The sequence below is a fragment of the Melospiza georgiana genome, chromosome 8 (genome assembly GCF_028018845.1).
Source record: "Melospiza georgiana isolate bMelGeo1 chromosome 8, bMelGeo1.pri, whole genome shotgun sequence".
In the NCBI taxonomy this organism is placed as follows: domain Eukaryota; kingdom Metazoa; phylum Chordata; class Aves; order Passeriformes; family Passerellidae; genus Melospiza; species Melospiza georgiana.
The window spans coordinates 17238309-17256245 of NC_080437.1; the positions used below are offsets into that span (position 1 = coordinate 17238309).

The window sequence follows — 17937 nt, forward strand, 5'->3', positions numbered from 1 at the left end:
GACTGCTGCAAAGATCAAAAAAAAGACAAATGACAAAAAAAGACAGAGGAATTGAACAAGAAGGCAGAGCTGAGGGAGAAAAGCCCTGGCTTTATGTATGACATAGTGAGGAGAATGGGGTTTGAGGCTCCAGCAGCTTCTGGGAGGGCTGAGAGAGCAGTAGTACTGTGTAACTCTGGACCCTGTCCATCGTGAGACACTGCTGTCTCTTTCCTTATGCTAGACCAACTGCATGCAGTGGGTTTTTCAATCTTCAGTCCTGCTGGATTAGTAAAGAAGGACAGCAGAATGTGATAGACTTGTCCTCACTGCTGCTTGGGGAATTAGTGTGAGGAACACAGCTTTCCACCATGGCTGTCCCTTTCTGCCTTGCCCCAGGAAATCCATGCTTGCAGCATATGGATGATTTCTCTGTTTTGTGAGTTTTAGGACCCATCAGATGGGCCATAACCTCTCACCTCTGCTATTTCCTGGCAGCATTGCCCTTTTCCTGTCAAGCAGGGCCTGCTTCTTTTATACAGCCAAGCAGATGTCTGGCTGCTTAAAGAGAATGTGCAGTGTGTGCGTCATGGCTGCACCTGCTCACACTTGCTTTGGGAATACCCCAGGATGGGCTCATAAATGATGTGAACTACACAGGCAGCATCTCAGTAAAAGGAAAAACTTGCAAATCTGAAAGAAAAACTAATCCAAGGGAGTATCTGCCAATGTGATTGGCACTGTTTTGCTGTGGCTGGGCTTCTTTTAAGAGTTATCACAATTCCATCACATAAAATTATGTTGCAAAAGAAGTAATGGTGGAATGATACTTCAGAATACACAGGAGATAAAAACATCTTGATCAGAAGAGTAGTATACAAACTTCCAGTTACAGCTATTGGCTTGCTAGTTTTAAAATATAACTCATAGTTCAAAGTTTTTCAGTTCTGAAATCTTAAGAAAGTAAAGTACAAAGAATCACAAGACAGAGATGGTAGTTACTGCTGCAGCTGAAGCCAATGTGTCTTTGCCCATTTTTCTTTGTATTGTATTGCATTATATTAGGTGGGGTCTGTCCCCTATGTGCTGTTGTTTGGGCATGGACAGCACTGAAGCGAAGGCAAGACATTTGCTCTACTTACAATATGTGTAATAACCCCTAAGAAGGACTCTCAAAAGCTGCCTGAAATGGAATTGCTGAGATTGCATCTGATTTTCCCTGGTTTTGCAGTTCAGATCTCATCCTATCTGGGGACAGAGATGGGGAACACTGTACCAGAAGGAATATCCCTCTTCTCCTCTTTCCCCCTTCAAAATGGTATCAGATAAGATCAATACATAAGATACAGATGGAAGTGACTTCAAACAAATTGGGTGAACAACTTTAACAGGTTTTCCTGTGCCTTCCTCCTCCAGCCCTTCTGTAACAAAACAGTAGCAGTCATAAAAGACAGAACTACTTGGAATTTCGTTTTGTTTCTTTTTTTTTTTCCCTTCCAGACTTGCAGTCTGGTGGCTTTCTGAGTACCTATTCTAATTCTAAAAGGACTGTTGAAGTATCCAAACCAGAACTGCACATGATGCAAAGTGCTCCAAATAACTTTTGGACAGACCTGAAACCTTTATCCAAAAATATATATTACCATTTAATGATAACTGCATGTTGTTATAACATGGCATCATAGAGCAAAATTTCCAAGTGGCATCCTGTTACTGCAGCACAAGATAATAACAGAGTATCCTTACAGCACACCTGGATTCTGAGAGACTGCCTTGTTGCAATTAAATTGCCTCTTTTGGATGAGTGCTATAGGGCACCTTGGCAATGCTTCTGCTGGGATCTGCTACCATATTTTGTCAGCATGCTGAGTCTCCAGAGAACCCCAGAATGGCCTGCTGATGATTTCCTGTATGGGATGACACCTTCCACTAGCTCCATCATGGGGAAGGGATAGAAAAAAAACAGTGTGGGAAAGGAAGGCTGTGTATCTTTTACCTGTAGATGGCAACTAAAAGAGAGGCAAGAAATACATTTCCAGTGTTTCATTCTCCATTTCCTTGTGTGTTTAGAGCAAAGCAGAGAACCCTTTGTGGGAATGCCCCTTGCAGGGACTCCTGCTCCTCTTAAAAGGAAAAAGTCCACTAAACTCATTGGGAAGCTGACACATGAAGGTAAGATATGCAAAACTGCACATGTAAAAATTGTTTGGATTTCAACCTGAATTTCGGCCTTTCAAATCTCACACCTTGCCAAACTGAACTCCCAAAGAAAGGCATGCAGTGAACATACCAGGAGGCACAGCCACAAATTTTACTGAAGCCCAGCCTTCAACCACATCACATTTTCTGTCTTACAGCTGAAAAGCATTGCACACACTCAGGCCAAAAGTCAACAGAGACTGCACTCTGCAAACTTGTATTCTCCTGCAGCATTAATTTGGATGCAGATCAGTGTAAATGGACAGAGAACATGATATTTTACAGGGGTCAATATTGCAGTGCCTAGATTTATTCTACGTCGTTCTCTCTCTTACAACTTTTGTTTCATACTTGTTTTCTCTCTGTGTGAGAGAGTTTCTTTAATTCCAGCACTCATCAGCTGAGCAAGACAAGATCTCTTAGAGCAGTTAATAGAGCAGGAAGAATATAACCTGGAACATTTTTCTTTCTACAGAATATGTGTATATTGGGTAGGGTAACTTTTAAATAAGTGTGATGTCCTTATCTTTGCTTTACTTTTGACAGCATGAGGAAGGTTTCAGAGGTTTGGAAAAGTACTCATTTGAAGTAGTGCCAAGAAATCCTGCTGCACTGACTGAGATGCTTCAGATGTGGCAGACACCCATCTAGCTCCACCCCTATGCCACTTCTCTCTGCAGATTTGCCTTGATTGCAGTCCAGAGTAAATACCAAAGATCTATACCCAAAGCATCTTCAATGTAAAGACTTGGTGCATAGATAATGTCCTAAAATCTTAATTTAGAAGATAATTTGGGTGCTTGAAGTCACTACTGATGATAGGAAGAAACAGACAAAAGACATAGACCAGAGTGCCTTCTAAAGTGTCCCACTGTATGTTTTGTAGCTATGCCACAAGAGGTGTCCAAGCTGAACCTGGGGAAGAAGATCAGCATCCCCCGAGATGTGATGCTAGAAGAGCTTTCTCTCCTCACCAACAAAGGATCCAAGATGTTCAAATTACGTCAGCTAAGAGTGGAGAAGTTCATTTATGAGAATAACCCTGATGCCTTCACTGACAATTCTGTGGTAAGTTGAAGATTAAGACTAAAATGCTACTCCATACACTCAGGGAAAACAGGAATGGAGTGTGCCCAAGCTCTCATCTGTTTTAATGTGTGTGGGCAGGGGGTAGGGAGGGTCTGCTAGCAAAGCAGTGAAAGAAGAAAACAAAATTACATAAATACACAAGTTTTATTTCCTTTTGGCAGCAGCATTAGTGTCCTCTGGCAAATATTTGGTATCACACATACAGAAGCATGACAAAATTCAGTACTGAGTGATGAAGGAAGGCTGCATGTTTGGCAAGTGTTCAGAACTCAGGGCAGGGCTAATTGGTTTTGTACCCATTCCATTTCTTCTTTGCATGATGGCAATGATCCATCCAACTCCAGTAGACCAGGGCTATTTTTAGTCTAGGATACTTTTATGCTTTCTGCTGGACAGAGTCCTCTGCTAGAATCTGCAAGTTCCACAAGTGAAACCTCTAACCTGACTCTGCAATATTTTCAGTTAATTTGCTAGAAGTCCAGTTTGTTTTCCTCTAAAACATTTTCCTTTCAGATATGGTATATAAATACAAACATTCATTTTCTTTTCCTTTTCCCTTGCATTGGTACTGTTATAACTCCTTTTTACAGCTAGTTGCAGGTGTAAAGTCTTTTGAAGACACCTAAACTTTTACAAATGAAACTCAATTCACATGATTATCAGGATTCAGTAAAACAAATAGAAAATGTTTAAGGTTCATATGCATTTTGATATACCACCTCATCTTCTGATGTTCTCTAAAGTTGGTTTGGTGACATTTTATCCCTTTATGGCATCTATTTTCCAGTCCAAGGAAACTCAAGAAAAACAATAAAAGTAAAGCTGAAGAAAATATTTTGCCAAACAAAAAACACATTATCTTTAAGCATTCTGATGTTTTCAAAAGCAGCAATAAGTAAATATCTGCAGTTCACTTCTAGAAATGCCAATTTAAAAATCAGAATGTGGAAAGATGCCTAACAAAAAAAAGAGTTAAAATTTAACAGTAAGATTACAGATGAGGGATGACAAACCAGAGATATAACAAGCATATCCCATGATGTTAAACTTTGGTCAGTTTCTTCACCTCTTTGTGTTTTAGGTAGCTCATTTCTTCAGTGAATTATCTCCCAGAAAGAATGTGAGAATGAATATTGAACTTTGGACTCCACAGATGAATATCCTAGAGAAATGCATGCTGTTTTCATAAACAGCTACTCAGCAATCTCAGAGTTCCTGAAACATATGAGGGCCAAGTTCATATGTGAGAATCTGTGGCAGTGAGAAAATAACAAATTGATGGAATAAAAAGGCTAGAGTCCAAAGTGATAAAAATTTGAGGGTGTCACTAAAGAATGTCCAATCAGAACAATTCAAAATAAAAAAGTTGTGACAAACTGACTCAAGACTGGACATGCACAGTCACTTCATGACTAACATTATAAATGCTGATGGCAATTGCTTATCTTTTGCTAGCAGCTTTGTTTATTAATCTGTGCCTGACTTTCACTCCATACTCCTTCTGTAGTGGATATCTCTCTTTTGTAAGCACACATTTGCTCCCAAGATCTGTCAGCATGGCTGTTAAGATCCTATGCCATGGGGAAATGTAGTTGGGGGTTAGAAAATCCTTTAAAAAGCTAGGATGTTCTTTGTTGCTTTGCTGTAGAAGAACTATGGCACGGTCTCCAAACCAGGTGGCATTCTGCTTAAAATCCTCCATGATTCGCTTACAGGCCTTCTCTCCACATTCATGGAGAGACAAGAGATAGCAACACTGCATTGGTCAGTGCAGGAAGACTTTGGTCTGTCTACAGCCCTCGCTTGGGCTCAGTTTAGCAAGATCAAAAGATAATTGTTACTGTTTTCTGGCTGCTCCAGGAGCTCGCTGCTTGCACCCACTGCCTTTGCAGGTAACTGTTCTCATCACTGCTTTGCTGCAGTCAGACCATTAAGGAAAGCTGAGCAATCACAGCAGCTGAGCCATTGTCTCGGAGAGCTGGGTGCTCTTGAGCAGGTAAAGGCAACAAATCTGTGTCTGTTATCTCCCAAACCATCAGCGCAGCCCCTGACCTTAGCACCAAATAACTCTTATCAAAAAGCCCTTTGATTGCAGTATCTGAATAGTTTTCTTTTCTTTTCCTTTCTTGCTGCTCTATCTGCTCAAGGGCAGATGCAGAAAAGAAACCTTAAACAAAAGATAACTGTGTGAGGAGGATAATGGCAGAGTAAGAAGTCCTACTGCTACACCCAGTTACTTCTCTCTCCCAATTAACTTCCATGTCCTTTGCTCCCTGTTCCAAAGAAGTTCTTGTGTTTTTGAGGCTGTGGACAGTGAAGGAATTTGAAGCTGGTGATGTGTTTTCTGCTTTTATATCATAGATTTCTTAACTGTCTTGTCTTAAAATATTCTCAGGACACTCTTAAGAAAGCAGGGCAAGGCAGGTCTGGGATGGAGTATGTACTGTTTCTTTCCCCCAAAAGAAGTTTACTAGCAAGATAATATAATATAAAAGCACACAAAGAGAAAGGTTATTAAAAATAAATCCAAACCATATAAGGGGTTCCAGAATAGCCTGTGCTGTAGCCATAAAGCTTCCACACAAGGGAGAAGATCTCAGCAGTCATGTGTCATTGACCCACCCTTCTGCTTCTCTCCTCCTTCTTTTCCTCCAGCCAAAAATCCACACTGGACAATCAGATCACTCTCCTTACTTGTAGCAGAGGAAACTTAAATACTGTGTGCACATGAATGTCAGACAGCCCCATGCAAAAGTGAAAACCTGTCACTCTCTGCCACTGCTGCAGCTCTACCCATCCAGTTAAAGGCAAATGTAGCTAAACCCCCAGTCAAAAGGACTGACCATTCCTAACATGAGTAAAATGAAATGCACCACATACTGTAGAGCTGTTCTCAATACTGTGACTCTCTTTTCTTGCAAATATACAGTACAAGAGGAAGGTTTTAGGGAGGTTTATTGGAGTTTGACACCAATATCCTGCCAAACAGGGAGAATTTGGGCAACATCCTCCTTGTTTTGTGCTGTGCTGGAGAAGCTGGGCTCTTCTGAGCCCTCTCTAGTAAACCACATGTAGAATTTCTTCTCCTCACCCCAGGCTGTGCCACCCACAGGAACTGTGATTCTCTCCATGTCTCAGAGGATATTTTCAACTTCATTGTGGAGCTGCAAGATATAATTTATTACTGACTAAAGACCATGATGAAATCCTATCTTGCTGTGTGCTCTATTACTGTATCCTCTGGCTGACTAGAGAATGAGGAAAATCACTACATTTATTTTTTAACAGTGAAACTGAAACATGGGGTAGATTAATGAGTCACCTAAAATCAAAGATAGGGTCTCAGTCTTGTCTTTGGATCTCCTAAATCCCACTTCACTGTTCAGCATTTAATAGATCAGCAGTTCACAGACTGCTTTCCTTCATAATGCTGAAGTTGTTTGGCCTCAAATACATTTAAGATCACATGAAACAATATTTCTTAGTCCTGCAGCCTCACTCATTATTGCCCTCACTCCTTTCAACATCCCACCTCTGCTTTCGAACCTCAGTGTAAGAGCTTGCTGTCATCAAGTGGAAACTTTTTAACACCTGGCTGGCAGGCATGAATGGGAAACTGAAAACAAAGCCATAGTTATGTGTCTTGGATGTTGCCATTACTCCATCTCTCTTCCAGTAAGAATCCTTAAATATGGTCCTTCTGCTAGTCAACACCTGTGGCTTGATTTGGGTTACATGTAGGAGACTTTCCTTTTTCTCCTCTCCTTTTTATGTTTTATTATCAGATCTTAAAATAATTACGAAGGTAAAATAACCAATATCTAAATAGACAATTATGAGCAGTAGTACCTCAAAAACCACACTGACCCACAACCAAAATCCCCACCTTGGTGCTTTCTTACACTCATCCACAAGTTAAAATAAATGCAGCTTCCAGTCATGGCAAAGCTTGTATGAAAACAAACTAAAATGTGTTGGCAATTTCTGCTGGACTTCAGGTCAAGAGGTCTCTTTTAAGCTGATACCAACTGTGAAACAAAATCTAAGAAATCTAAAGAATTGGATTACTGCTGTTCTGGAAAATGGCAGGAATTAGTATTCTTTTCAGTGCTGGACAAGAACTCAGAGCAGGCAGAAGTAGCAGGAAGAAAATGGAAGTGGTTATGTTACAAACCAAAAGTGATGCTTCACAGCAGACAGCAGTACAGCACCAACCTGCCTCAGAGATCTTACATGAGGAATAGCCAGGCATGACACAGTGTCTGAAGGAAAACAACCATGGAGAAATGTCATCATGCAGCTGCTTGGTTTATTACAGAGCATGCAGTGCTGCCTCTGTATGCCCCTTAATGTACTTGCATGAATGTCAATCAAGATCAGTGGAGGTAAGGTTAAAGGGGAAATGTTAGGAAAATAATTTTTCTAGGAGTTCTGTTCTTAATAGAACGTTAAACCTCTTGAACAAACATTACAGGATAATTGCAGACTAAGATACAATTCTCAGGGTAGGACCTAAGTGGAGTGAGCCAGGTGAGATTGTAACTTGTTTAACAAAATGAGCCTTGCTGCACTGGAGCTGGATTGGTGCAGAAGACCTAGGGGTCCCACTATACCCAAAGCTGTGGAAGAGTGAACAAGGAGTCTGATGCATTCTTATTCAAGAAGTGACTGGAGTGGAAAAAGCAGAGTAACAGAAAAAAAGAGTCTTTTATTTTCCATCATGCTCCAATTTGTTGCAGCACTGTGAGAAGACTCTGGACCAAAATTCTGAAACACAATTTCTTTTATCTACAAAGAAAATGTGACAAAAATGATATAAACTATACAAATAATATGTGTCTAACTTTGGATAGCATTAGATAAAAATTCCTGTTATTTAGATGGGTAAATTCATGCACAGAAGCAAAAAATATTTTGTCTAAGATTACACAGCAAGTCAGAAATGGACCTGGAAATAGAAAGCAGGAGCTCAATCTACTGTGCCTCTCAGGGTAGCAAGTTTGAAAAAAAATGTAAGATCCTTCTACAGCTTCTTATTTTCACTCTTTTTAAAAAATGAGTCATAGGTTTAAGGCTATGCAATTCCAAATGAAGGACTGAGGCCCACGCTTTGATAAAAACAGCAGGCAGTCTATGAGACTCTGCAAGTGTCTGAATTTTAAATCTTCCATCCCACCATCAAGGAGCATTTGAGTGGCTGCCACGGGGACGATGCAGTCCAGTAACTTCAGAAGTGTTAGTAACTACATAGGCATCAAACATTTGGGGAGCTCTTTAGCAGTGAGGTGGAAATAGAAACACATTTGGTGGCCTCAATCATTTTCTTTAAGGCACAGCAAGGAGCTGAAGGGGAGCACACAGTGTCTCTCTGGGGGACTGCCTGCAGTGACGTCAGGGCCTTGAGATACACAGAGATCTCAGCCCCATTAGTTGGATCATCTTTCATTATCTAGTTTTTATTAGGCACATGCTCTAGGGAATTCAGAATTTGTCCATGTAAGCACTCAGCCTGCAAGAGCAGGCACTTGCTAGCATTAAGGACTTGAAAGACATGAGCCCAATTTGTTTAGCCAACCCAGGGGACCCATCACATGAACTGGCACCAAGTGCTCTCTTATTAGAGTGGATTTAGGGATGCCCTGGGACTGATAATATCCACTACCTCCACCAATGCACAGACAGGAGGAGCCGTGTGATCTGTCCCCAGAGCCAGCAGGAGGTTGTCAGCCATCTCAGCTGACATTCCTGGACTTCTCTCCTGGAACTCCCACCAACACAGTCAATCAATACTAACAGAGAGGCTGGTTTTATGATGTGAATATGCATATATGTAAATGTTCCACATGCAGTTAGCAGTGGCCCAAGACATGCATTCTCCTCAAGTGTGAGCTCCAAAACTCTAAAATTTCACTCTAAAACTCTGACCAGAGGTGTGCTGTATGTACTGGAGACAAAGCTGTACCTATGCAGCTTTGACTATGTTGAGACTCCTGCTTGAGGCTGTCTTTCCTGAGCTCCACTGTCTTGGAAAATCTTTCAAAAAGATTATTTTCTCCTTGCTTCATGTTAATTTGAGCTAAGACAAACAATTGTGGTGACCAAAACTAAAGAAAATTATATTTTTGTTCTAGCAGGTGAGTAACTGGGGTGTTGCATGGAAAACATGTGCTTCCTATCTGAATGGAGTTGCCTGCTTTTAGCAGATCAGATGTTTTCTCAGCAGGCCCATGAAGAATGATAAATTAGCTTAAGGCAAATCAAACTAATTTAATTTGTAGCTAAATAAGATTTAGGAGTGGCTTTCCTGATGCGGACCTTCTGTTCCAGAGAAACTTCATTCCTACTTAGTGATAATACTGCAATTTAAAATAACACCAGATGACAATGATGCCCCTCCCTAGTCACATCAAATACTGCTGTGAGCAGAAACAGAACAGTCCATTTTACTGCAGCTCATGTTATGCTGATGCTTTTTTTTCTCTTGCAGGAGAGGCATGTAAGTAACCACAGAAAGGAGAAATAAGCCCATAATTCTCAGAAAGGGCGAGCATGCATGGTGAAACTAGAAGGAAAACAGATGCAAATTTAGTTTTGAAAGTAGTGAGCAAATCAGTAGAAGCATTGCCCTTGCATATATATTAACATTTTGAAAATAACCTCATTCTGACCCCTAACCCTCAAAATACCCCTTTTCAGTTTGCCTTTTTACAGCTACATAGCTGCCATGCATAATTGAGCAGATTGCCCAGTTAGCTCCTGTGTACAGCTTAATGCTCACAATCCTCTCCCCTCTCAGTGCTTCCTGACATTCACGGGAACATTATCTCCTGTGTTCCTAAAAAGGGAATTCCCTGCAGCTAGGAGAAGGACAGACAGTCCCTAAAGGCCCTGGGGGAACCAGCTCTGCCACTTCAGCCTGCAGCTGGCTGCCTGCCTGGGTTGCAGCCGGGTGACCTGCTGTGAAACCCTGGACACTGTTGTGGGAGACACAGGGAGCAGAGGGTTAGCTAATTCTGCCTTGAGCCTTGTGGGGTTTTCACTTCTCGACTATTTTTAGCTGACTGAACAGCTGGCCTTGGAAGCCTGTTTACAGCCTGGAAAGCTTCTTTTTGCTAAACTGTGCTAGGTGTAAGAGCCCTGAGAAAGCCTAAAGCCTTTGAGAGCCATGTCTGAGGCAGCCTGAGATTTATACAGATAGAATAGCAGTATGAGGAACCACAGATTCATTCAGTGTCATTAATGTGTATTTGTTGCATCTTTGTGCATCTAATAGCCAATCTCCTAGTCCAACAGGAGAGACTATATGTGATATATAACCCAGGTTACTTGCATTATATAGCTGTGTGGGCTGTACTACACAAGAGATATTTTTAAAGTCTGATAGGAGCCTAGTTTTGATGTCACTTATGACCAATATGTGAAACATTTTTCTAAACATACTATATCAGTTTCTATTCCACACAAGCATTTATGAAAATTTCTGTGTGGAAAGACAGGATATTGTGCCAAAATGTACACCACAAGGTTAATAAATCCTGCATGGATTGTTTGCTCTTTTACTACATACTGCAGAGATTGTGCCCTCTAGCCTGACCAAGGAAGAGTGAATGGTCTGCAAAATAAGACCAACCTAATTTTATTGATGCATGCAACTTTCTTTCTTTCTTACCCTGTTGCTGGTTAGATTTGGTTTGCTAATTCACATACTGCTACAAACAAAATTCTTCCTTTTTGTCATTTTCCTCTTGTTGTCTCCAGGAAGTATTTTCTGTTTTCCCAGGCTGCTATCTCTTCAGTTTTTCTCAACATGTAAATACTCCTCCCCAAGCAGACTTTCATATAGACCTTCAATGGTATTATATATACGGAAAACTGGCAAAAAGGCAGATATCTTCCTGACTTTTGTGTTGTCACAGAGACCCTGCTGTTCTGGTTACCTGTAACACTTAATTCCCACATTGTAATTGAGCTGGGGTTATGTTAACTTTGACATGAAAACACTTTCTTGCCAGGCTTGCTTTCCCACAGGTTAGCCAATGTTATCTCTGTTTGGACTTCTACCTGTTCTGGCAAAAGCTAAATTTCCTTTCACCTCCTCCTCTATTTCATAGTCATCATTGGTGGGGACAACACCACCCTGATCACATAAAATGACTATGAGGTGAGTGTGCTTCCATTGCCACTTCTGCTGCTCCACAGCTGCTGCTATACTGAATAAAGGGAATAACTCACATGAAGTTCTGCCACTGGCTTTGTAACAGAGACACAGAACTGGTCAGATCACAGAGACTCATAAGTTCACATTCTGGGACCCAGCCCCAAATGAGACTCAGGAGTTCACAATCTGGGAGCCAGCCCTACAAACACGAATACACCATGTCCTGTAGCAGAGATTCAGGCACACTCTTTTCTCCTCCCCTAGGATCACTTCCAGAAGTTCATCCCGCCGGGAGGGAGCTACGGGGAGGATGCTCACGGCCATGGCCACGGGCGGATGGCGGGAGGATGGGCGGCGGGGCAGCACGGCTCCAGCACGCAGCAGCAGCCCGGGGCCCCTCCCAGGCCTGCGAGCAGGGCAGGCGCCAGAGATGGGGAAGGGGAGCACGCAGGGAAATCATCTGGGAGTGCTGGAGAAGGAGGCGATGGTACTGACAAAGGCAAGTATCCCTCTGCAAGAATAAGAAACCAAAACTATCAGACCACATGCCAAGCCTACTCTTAAGGAAAAGCAAATTAATCTAACTCTTGGATTCTTCCAAAGCTCTAGTGTAAAGCCTAGAAGAGTTGAACTGCTTTTAGTTTGATGGTTTTGTTTGTATTCTTCTATGTTGCTCAACCACAGGCAGGAGGGAGAAATACCTTGCTTGGCTGGACCACAGAAATTACAGGAGACTTCTCTGCTGAGCTCTTAAGGCTGGTAGAGCAGTAGGCCAGGCCAGTACAGCTGTGCCATGCCAGTGTGGCACTCCCTGTCAAGGCTTTCACACTGACCACTGGAGACACTGGAATTAACTCTTGAGATCAGTAGTCTGATCTGAGTATCAGACTTGAATGTCTGAGCCCTGATTTCAAATAAAAGCTTCCATGTAAAAAAAGAACACTTTTTGGATAATCTTCAGAAACGAGCAGCAATATTCCTAAAAGTTATCTGGTAACCACCACTGGGCCACCGAGGCAATATCTTTATGAGTAAAAATAGTTTTAATTCAATTTACTCTTTGCCTGATGTTATCCTCTGTTTAGTTTGGCCAGAAATCTCTAGAAACAAATACATAGTATAAGAGTCAGTAGATGTAATCATCACTTTAACAGTCCCTTTAGATTAAAAAATATATATATAATCAAATTTGCTTGGGAACCAGGAATAACTGCCTTGAGTAACCAAATGGATTTGTAAATGTAAAGTCTTGTAAAATCCAAGTATTTTCATTTACATTCTGGAATAATGTGCATTTTATATCAAAATCAGCTTTCACATTTCCTGTGAAAAAGCAAACTGTATAGACTCCTACAGTTTTCTTACAGGAGATTTTTCTTCATTGTTATTGTGTGTGCAGGGAGAAGGAGGATTAATATCATCCTATAGCTTTCACTGCAGAGACAGATCCCAGCTGCTTTTGTTTCAACTCTAGCAATCAATTTGCTGGTAAACTGCTTAGTTTAAATACTTCACACAAAAAAGTGGGGAGTAGTTGGTTTTTAGGGCGTTTTTAAATTAAAAAAGAGATTCTTGTAAATGTCTGCAATTCTTTGAAAGCAGGGAACCCCAGGACTTGGCATGGTTTGCAATAAGCAAGACAGACAAAGGAGGTGTGATAAAGAAGAAAGATTCAGATAATAGTTTTCATTCTTTGCCACTTACTTCATAAGGATTTGTTTTCTACACAAAATGTAGCACCATGAAAGCACCAGAATGTCTCTCTCCATTAATCTGTTATTATCTGCCCTAATCAAGCTAAGCAGATATCATTGCTCAGGGGTTTTAAGGTTTATGAAGGATGAAAATATTATAAGTGTGCTACATATCAATACAAAACTTATGTTCTTACTAGCAAGGTGGTATTATACACAGCTAGGGAAGGGAAGGGAAGGGAAGGGAAGGGAAGGGAAGGGAAGGGAAGGGAAGGGAAGGGAAGGGAAGGGAAGGGAAGGGAAGGGAAGGGAAGGGAAATGCAGAATGAAATCCCTTGTCTAAACTCATTTGCTTAATGGAGCAACTAGAAGCTAATCTAAAATTTCTAGCAATCAAGTGTCTGACTTTACAACAAAGTGCAGCTTTAGTCACTGATAGGATTTTAACTTCAAGAGAGATACCACATAATATTTGCAAACTGCTTTTAGCCATCTTGAGGTGATTGAGACAGACTTATGTCTAACATCTCAGTTCAGAAGGGGAAAAACGTGAATATCTGTTCATGTAATCACAAAGAAAATGCCATGTCATGTCTGCTATGATCTGACAGAAAATACAGAAAAGTAAATGAAGAAATTGTTTGCATCTTTCCTCATATGAAGCTTCCCTCCTATTAGTGGAAGAGATGATGAGGTGAGGACTTTGGTGCTTTCTATATGAGCAAAAAGAAGAATGAAAAATTCCAGATACATGCTTTAATGCAAATTCCTGGATGAGTGGCTCTTAGACTGTGGTACTATCTGCTTTTGTGGAAAAAAACCAGAAGTGATGTATGATCATCTTTTCAAAACAGAAATCTAACCATAAAAGCTTGTATTGATGTAGGAGTTACAGGATATGGAAACAAAGCTGGTGCTTCAACTTCAGTAGCAGGACATAGTAGCACAATGCAGTTAAGAGTGCCATCTAACTAGAGTGCTTTGCCTTCCTCTGTTTACAGATGGGAAGTCAGGAGGCAAAAAAGTGACTATATTTAAAACTTATATTTCCCCTTGGGAACGAGCGATGGGGATCAGCCCTGAGGACAAAAGCCAGTTCTCCACGGACTTGCTGTCGTACAGCCCCAAAGCTGATTTCCCCCACTACAAGTCTTTTAACCGGTAAGTCCTCTTAGATATTCAGTGCAGTTCATTTAGCAAGAGAAAACACAATAATGCTGATCATAGCCCTCCTGTAAATAAGTTTTAGCTGCACTTCATTTTGCTTAGCACAGTCTCCAGTGGATGAAATGTTTGGAAGACTATAAAGACAAAATACATTAAGACCTAGAGATTTTAATTCAGATTATGCACAGAAAACCAGCGCAGTTGGATAAGAGGATTTTAATCCTATTTGCCTCTCTTTCTCTCCCCATTTGACCAGATGTAGCTTGTCACTGTTTTTTACTGCAACCCTTTGAAATTCAAGAGGTCATGAAAAATACTTATGATCAGCAGCCATAGATTTCACAGCCCTTAATATACAAATCAGGATGTTTCTGCTGTATATGATAAGCATTGAAAGTTTTACAAATATTTCTAGGACAGCAACAATTTTTTGTTAACCTCTCTATACACTTTTGCCACCAACCTCCATAGCCCCAGGTCATCAGTACCAAGAACAAACCCACATCCCACTAATTTCTGCAATAATGCAGCCTCTGCCTGCTACATGTACAGAAAACTAACAGGTGTGAAAGGTGTATGGTTTGATGGATGTGTATGAGGTGAAATGAGGTTTGAAAGGTGTATGAGATTGATGCAACAAGGGTGAAGGAAGTGCACAGCAGCATATGTGTGTGTTTGCATAATTTTTTGTACATGGGCAATGAATACATGTATGTTCTCATGAAGGATTTGTTAGCCAACAGCAAGAGTAGCACAATTTAGAATCTTGATAACTTGGACTATTTATTTGATAAGTCCTGTTGCTTACCTGTGCTCTGTTTGCTAACTCCATGTATTCCCCTATGCCAGGACTGCCATGCCTTATGGGGGTTTTGAAAAAGCAGCCAAACGGATGACCTTCAAAGTGCCTCAGTTTGATATCTGCCCTTTGCTCCCAGAATCTCTCATGATATATAATCAAAATTTCAGCAAAAGACCCTCCTTCAACAGAACCCCGATACCTTGGATGCCTTCAGGAGACTTCTCAGAGTACCAGACTGCGGTCAATGTGCCAATGAGTGGTGAAACAGAAGAGTTGTAAATCCCCACTGCCAAGACCTTCCCTTTTTTTCTCAGCCCTTTCTGTATGCAAGTTGATAGTAAGGAGGAAAAGTGCAACTCTAGCTCTGTCAGCTCTTTCTTTCTTTTGCCTGTAGCCAAGACAAGTCCCAAGCAGGTTCTAAACTTCTCTTCACTGTACTGCTAATCTAAATCAGACACAGTTTGAGGAAAAGGAGCTTTTTATTCACCAGCACATAAGAGGCCAAGACTAAGGAAGTGTTTTTCTGTTTAGCAATGCTGCATGCTGCCTGTCTGACTGATAACAAACCTGTTTTGTCATGTATTAACAATAAAACACCAAGATGAAAAACAGCTTTTGTGTTTTCTCCTTAAAAAGTGCTGCTGAAAGAATTTGGCGATTAGCAAATTGAAACAAAAGTTTCAATCTCACAGTGAGAATATTATCCTGGGAGGAAAGATCAAGGACTAACAGGGATGGTCATAAGATTTATGTACATCCAGGTAGCTTGGAAAAATACTGCCAAAGTGATGGGGAAGGATGATGACTTTGAGAGGAAATGAGAACAACATCAGAAATGAAATCGCAAGTCAGCCTGTCAGCAAAACAAACAGCTTAAAGTGTTTCACTGTCAGCTAAGATCCCCCAGTTGTCCAGAGTATAAACAAGGCGACAGCTTAAGCAGGTTTTTGGTTCTTGTTTTTCTCTTCTATTTTTTTACATTATTTACATAAAGTTAATAGGTTGGGAAGCAACAGAGGCACACCCAAGTAAGATGGCTTGCCCAGAGTGACAGAGCAAGAAAACAAATGCTTTAATAACAACAGAGCTAATTTGACACCTATCACAGTGCATTACGTATTCAAATATACACCATGACAGTCTATTCCATTTCTTGCAGCAGTTTCAGCAATGCCACACAAATAGGAAGAAAGGCAGGCACTGTGGAAAACCACTAAAGAATTCCTGCTTGGAGACTGGTTTGGAATTCTATTCTTGTGCCTCAACATTTCCTCCTGTAAGCAGGGCTGAATAGTTTATTCATGGGGACAGCTTCCACTGAAGTACTTTTAATTTAGGAGCTTTTCCTCCTTGTCTAGGAATTCCTGCAACCATGTATTTGATTTTTATTCTCTTGGGATAGTTATGTGGTTGTCTTTATTACAAGCCTCTATAAAGCTACTGACAGGGCTACTGTGAGATGTCTTTAAAATTATGCTAATAATAAGCATTGCTAAATGGTCTTTAGCATGGCTAAAGAACATTTATTATATATCCTATTATATTATTAAGAGGTATCCATAACTCAGTTCTGTGACTAAACTTAAAAATATTAAGGTGCTACTTTGGTCTGGAGAACATTTCAACAAAAATGAAAAAGCTCTGTTTGAGCTCTGTTTGGAGATAAGGTTGCTGTTTTCCAATATTTCAAATCAATCTAGCTTTTCAATTGCATTGTAATTAAGGAGGATGGATTTCTTTTTCAGTTCAAAAGTACTTTAATACAAGAATCCAGTCCGCAATGACAAAGCTAGAAATTCAGATAGTCAGAGGAAATTTCAGAGAAAAAAAGGTGACATTAAGCAAAATATTGTCTCCCCTTTTCTTACACAGATTTTATCCTACTGCAATTTAGAATTATGGTTTTTTTGTTGTTGGTTTTGTTTTTTTTTTTTAAGTGGAATACATTATGCTTTCGTGTAATACCTCAGGAATAGCAGGAACAAGATAGTTTGGTAGCCATATGTCACAATCTATTTTCAGCAGCAGGTATTCCAGGTCATGGGCCAGTTCAGGAATGTCAAGGTGCAGAGAAGACTGGCTGCTCTGAGAAGGGGCTGCCCCAGACAATCACAGCACGGGTCTCAGGTCCACCCAGGACTCAGAGTGCAGGCCAGCACCTGAACAACATCACTCACACAAAGGACCCCAGGAGTGGGTCTGAGCTTAAAAGAGATTTCTGGGCCATAAGTGGGGTGAAGGTCCCAGATGAGGTTAGTCAGGTCAAGGAAGGGCTGCACACAGGGCGCACACAGGACAACAACAGCAAAATGTTTGGGAATTTCAGTAAAATCACAACAACCACTTGAGTTCTACTGTATCACAGGAAAAAAGACTGAATAAAACAGGTCCTTAAACACACAGAGACAGGTAAGGAAGACATGCAGAAATAGCACAGTGCTCTCTGGTGGTGTAGTCTCAAAGCTCCCAGGTACGAGGAAAGCAGCATGATCCTGCAGGTACCTAAAGGGCTGGGCATGTACCCAAAGCTGTGTCTGGTTTACAGTATACTGTTGGACAAGAGGTTTTGTCAACACACCCCATTAACACAAACCCTAAATGGAGACAGACATTGAAATGTCCTTGGAATTAGTATTGCATCACTGAAAAGTATTAATAATATTCCTATGATTCATACTTGTAAGCTGTTTCCTCAGTTTTGGTACATTTGCTTAATAAGGCACATAGCTCTTCTTTTGCAGTGCACTTGCAATCTCAAATCCTGTCAAGCAGGATTTATGTGCTTTTGTTTCTAGTACAAAATGAGAAATACAACACTACATGTTGTAGAACAATTCAGACAACTATTG

The 17937-nt window shown here is 40.8% G+C and overlaps 1 protein-coding gene across 1 annotated transcript; it reads left to right on the forward strand.

Annotated features, from left to right (window-relative positions):
* The first annotated feature begins 2075 nt into the window (after positions 1–2075).
* MYOZ1 (myozenin 1) lies at positions 2076–15697 on the forward strand. Its single transcript, XM_058029312.1, has 5 exons — positions 2076–2151; positions 3065–3246; positions 11690–11924; positions 14121–14280; positions 15136–15697. The coding sequence occupies exons 1-5, from the start codon at positions 2076–2078 to the stop codon at positions 15365–15367; spliced, it is 885 nt and encodes a 294-aa protein (XP_057885295.1). The 3' UTR covers positions 15368–15697.
* Positions 15698–17937: the final 2240 nt, after the last annotated feature.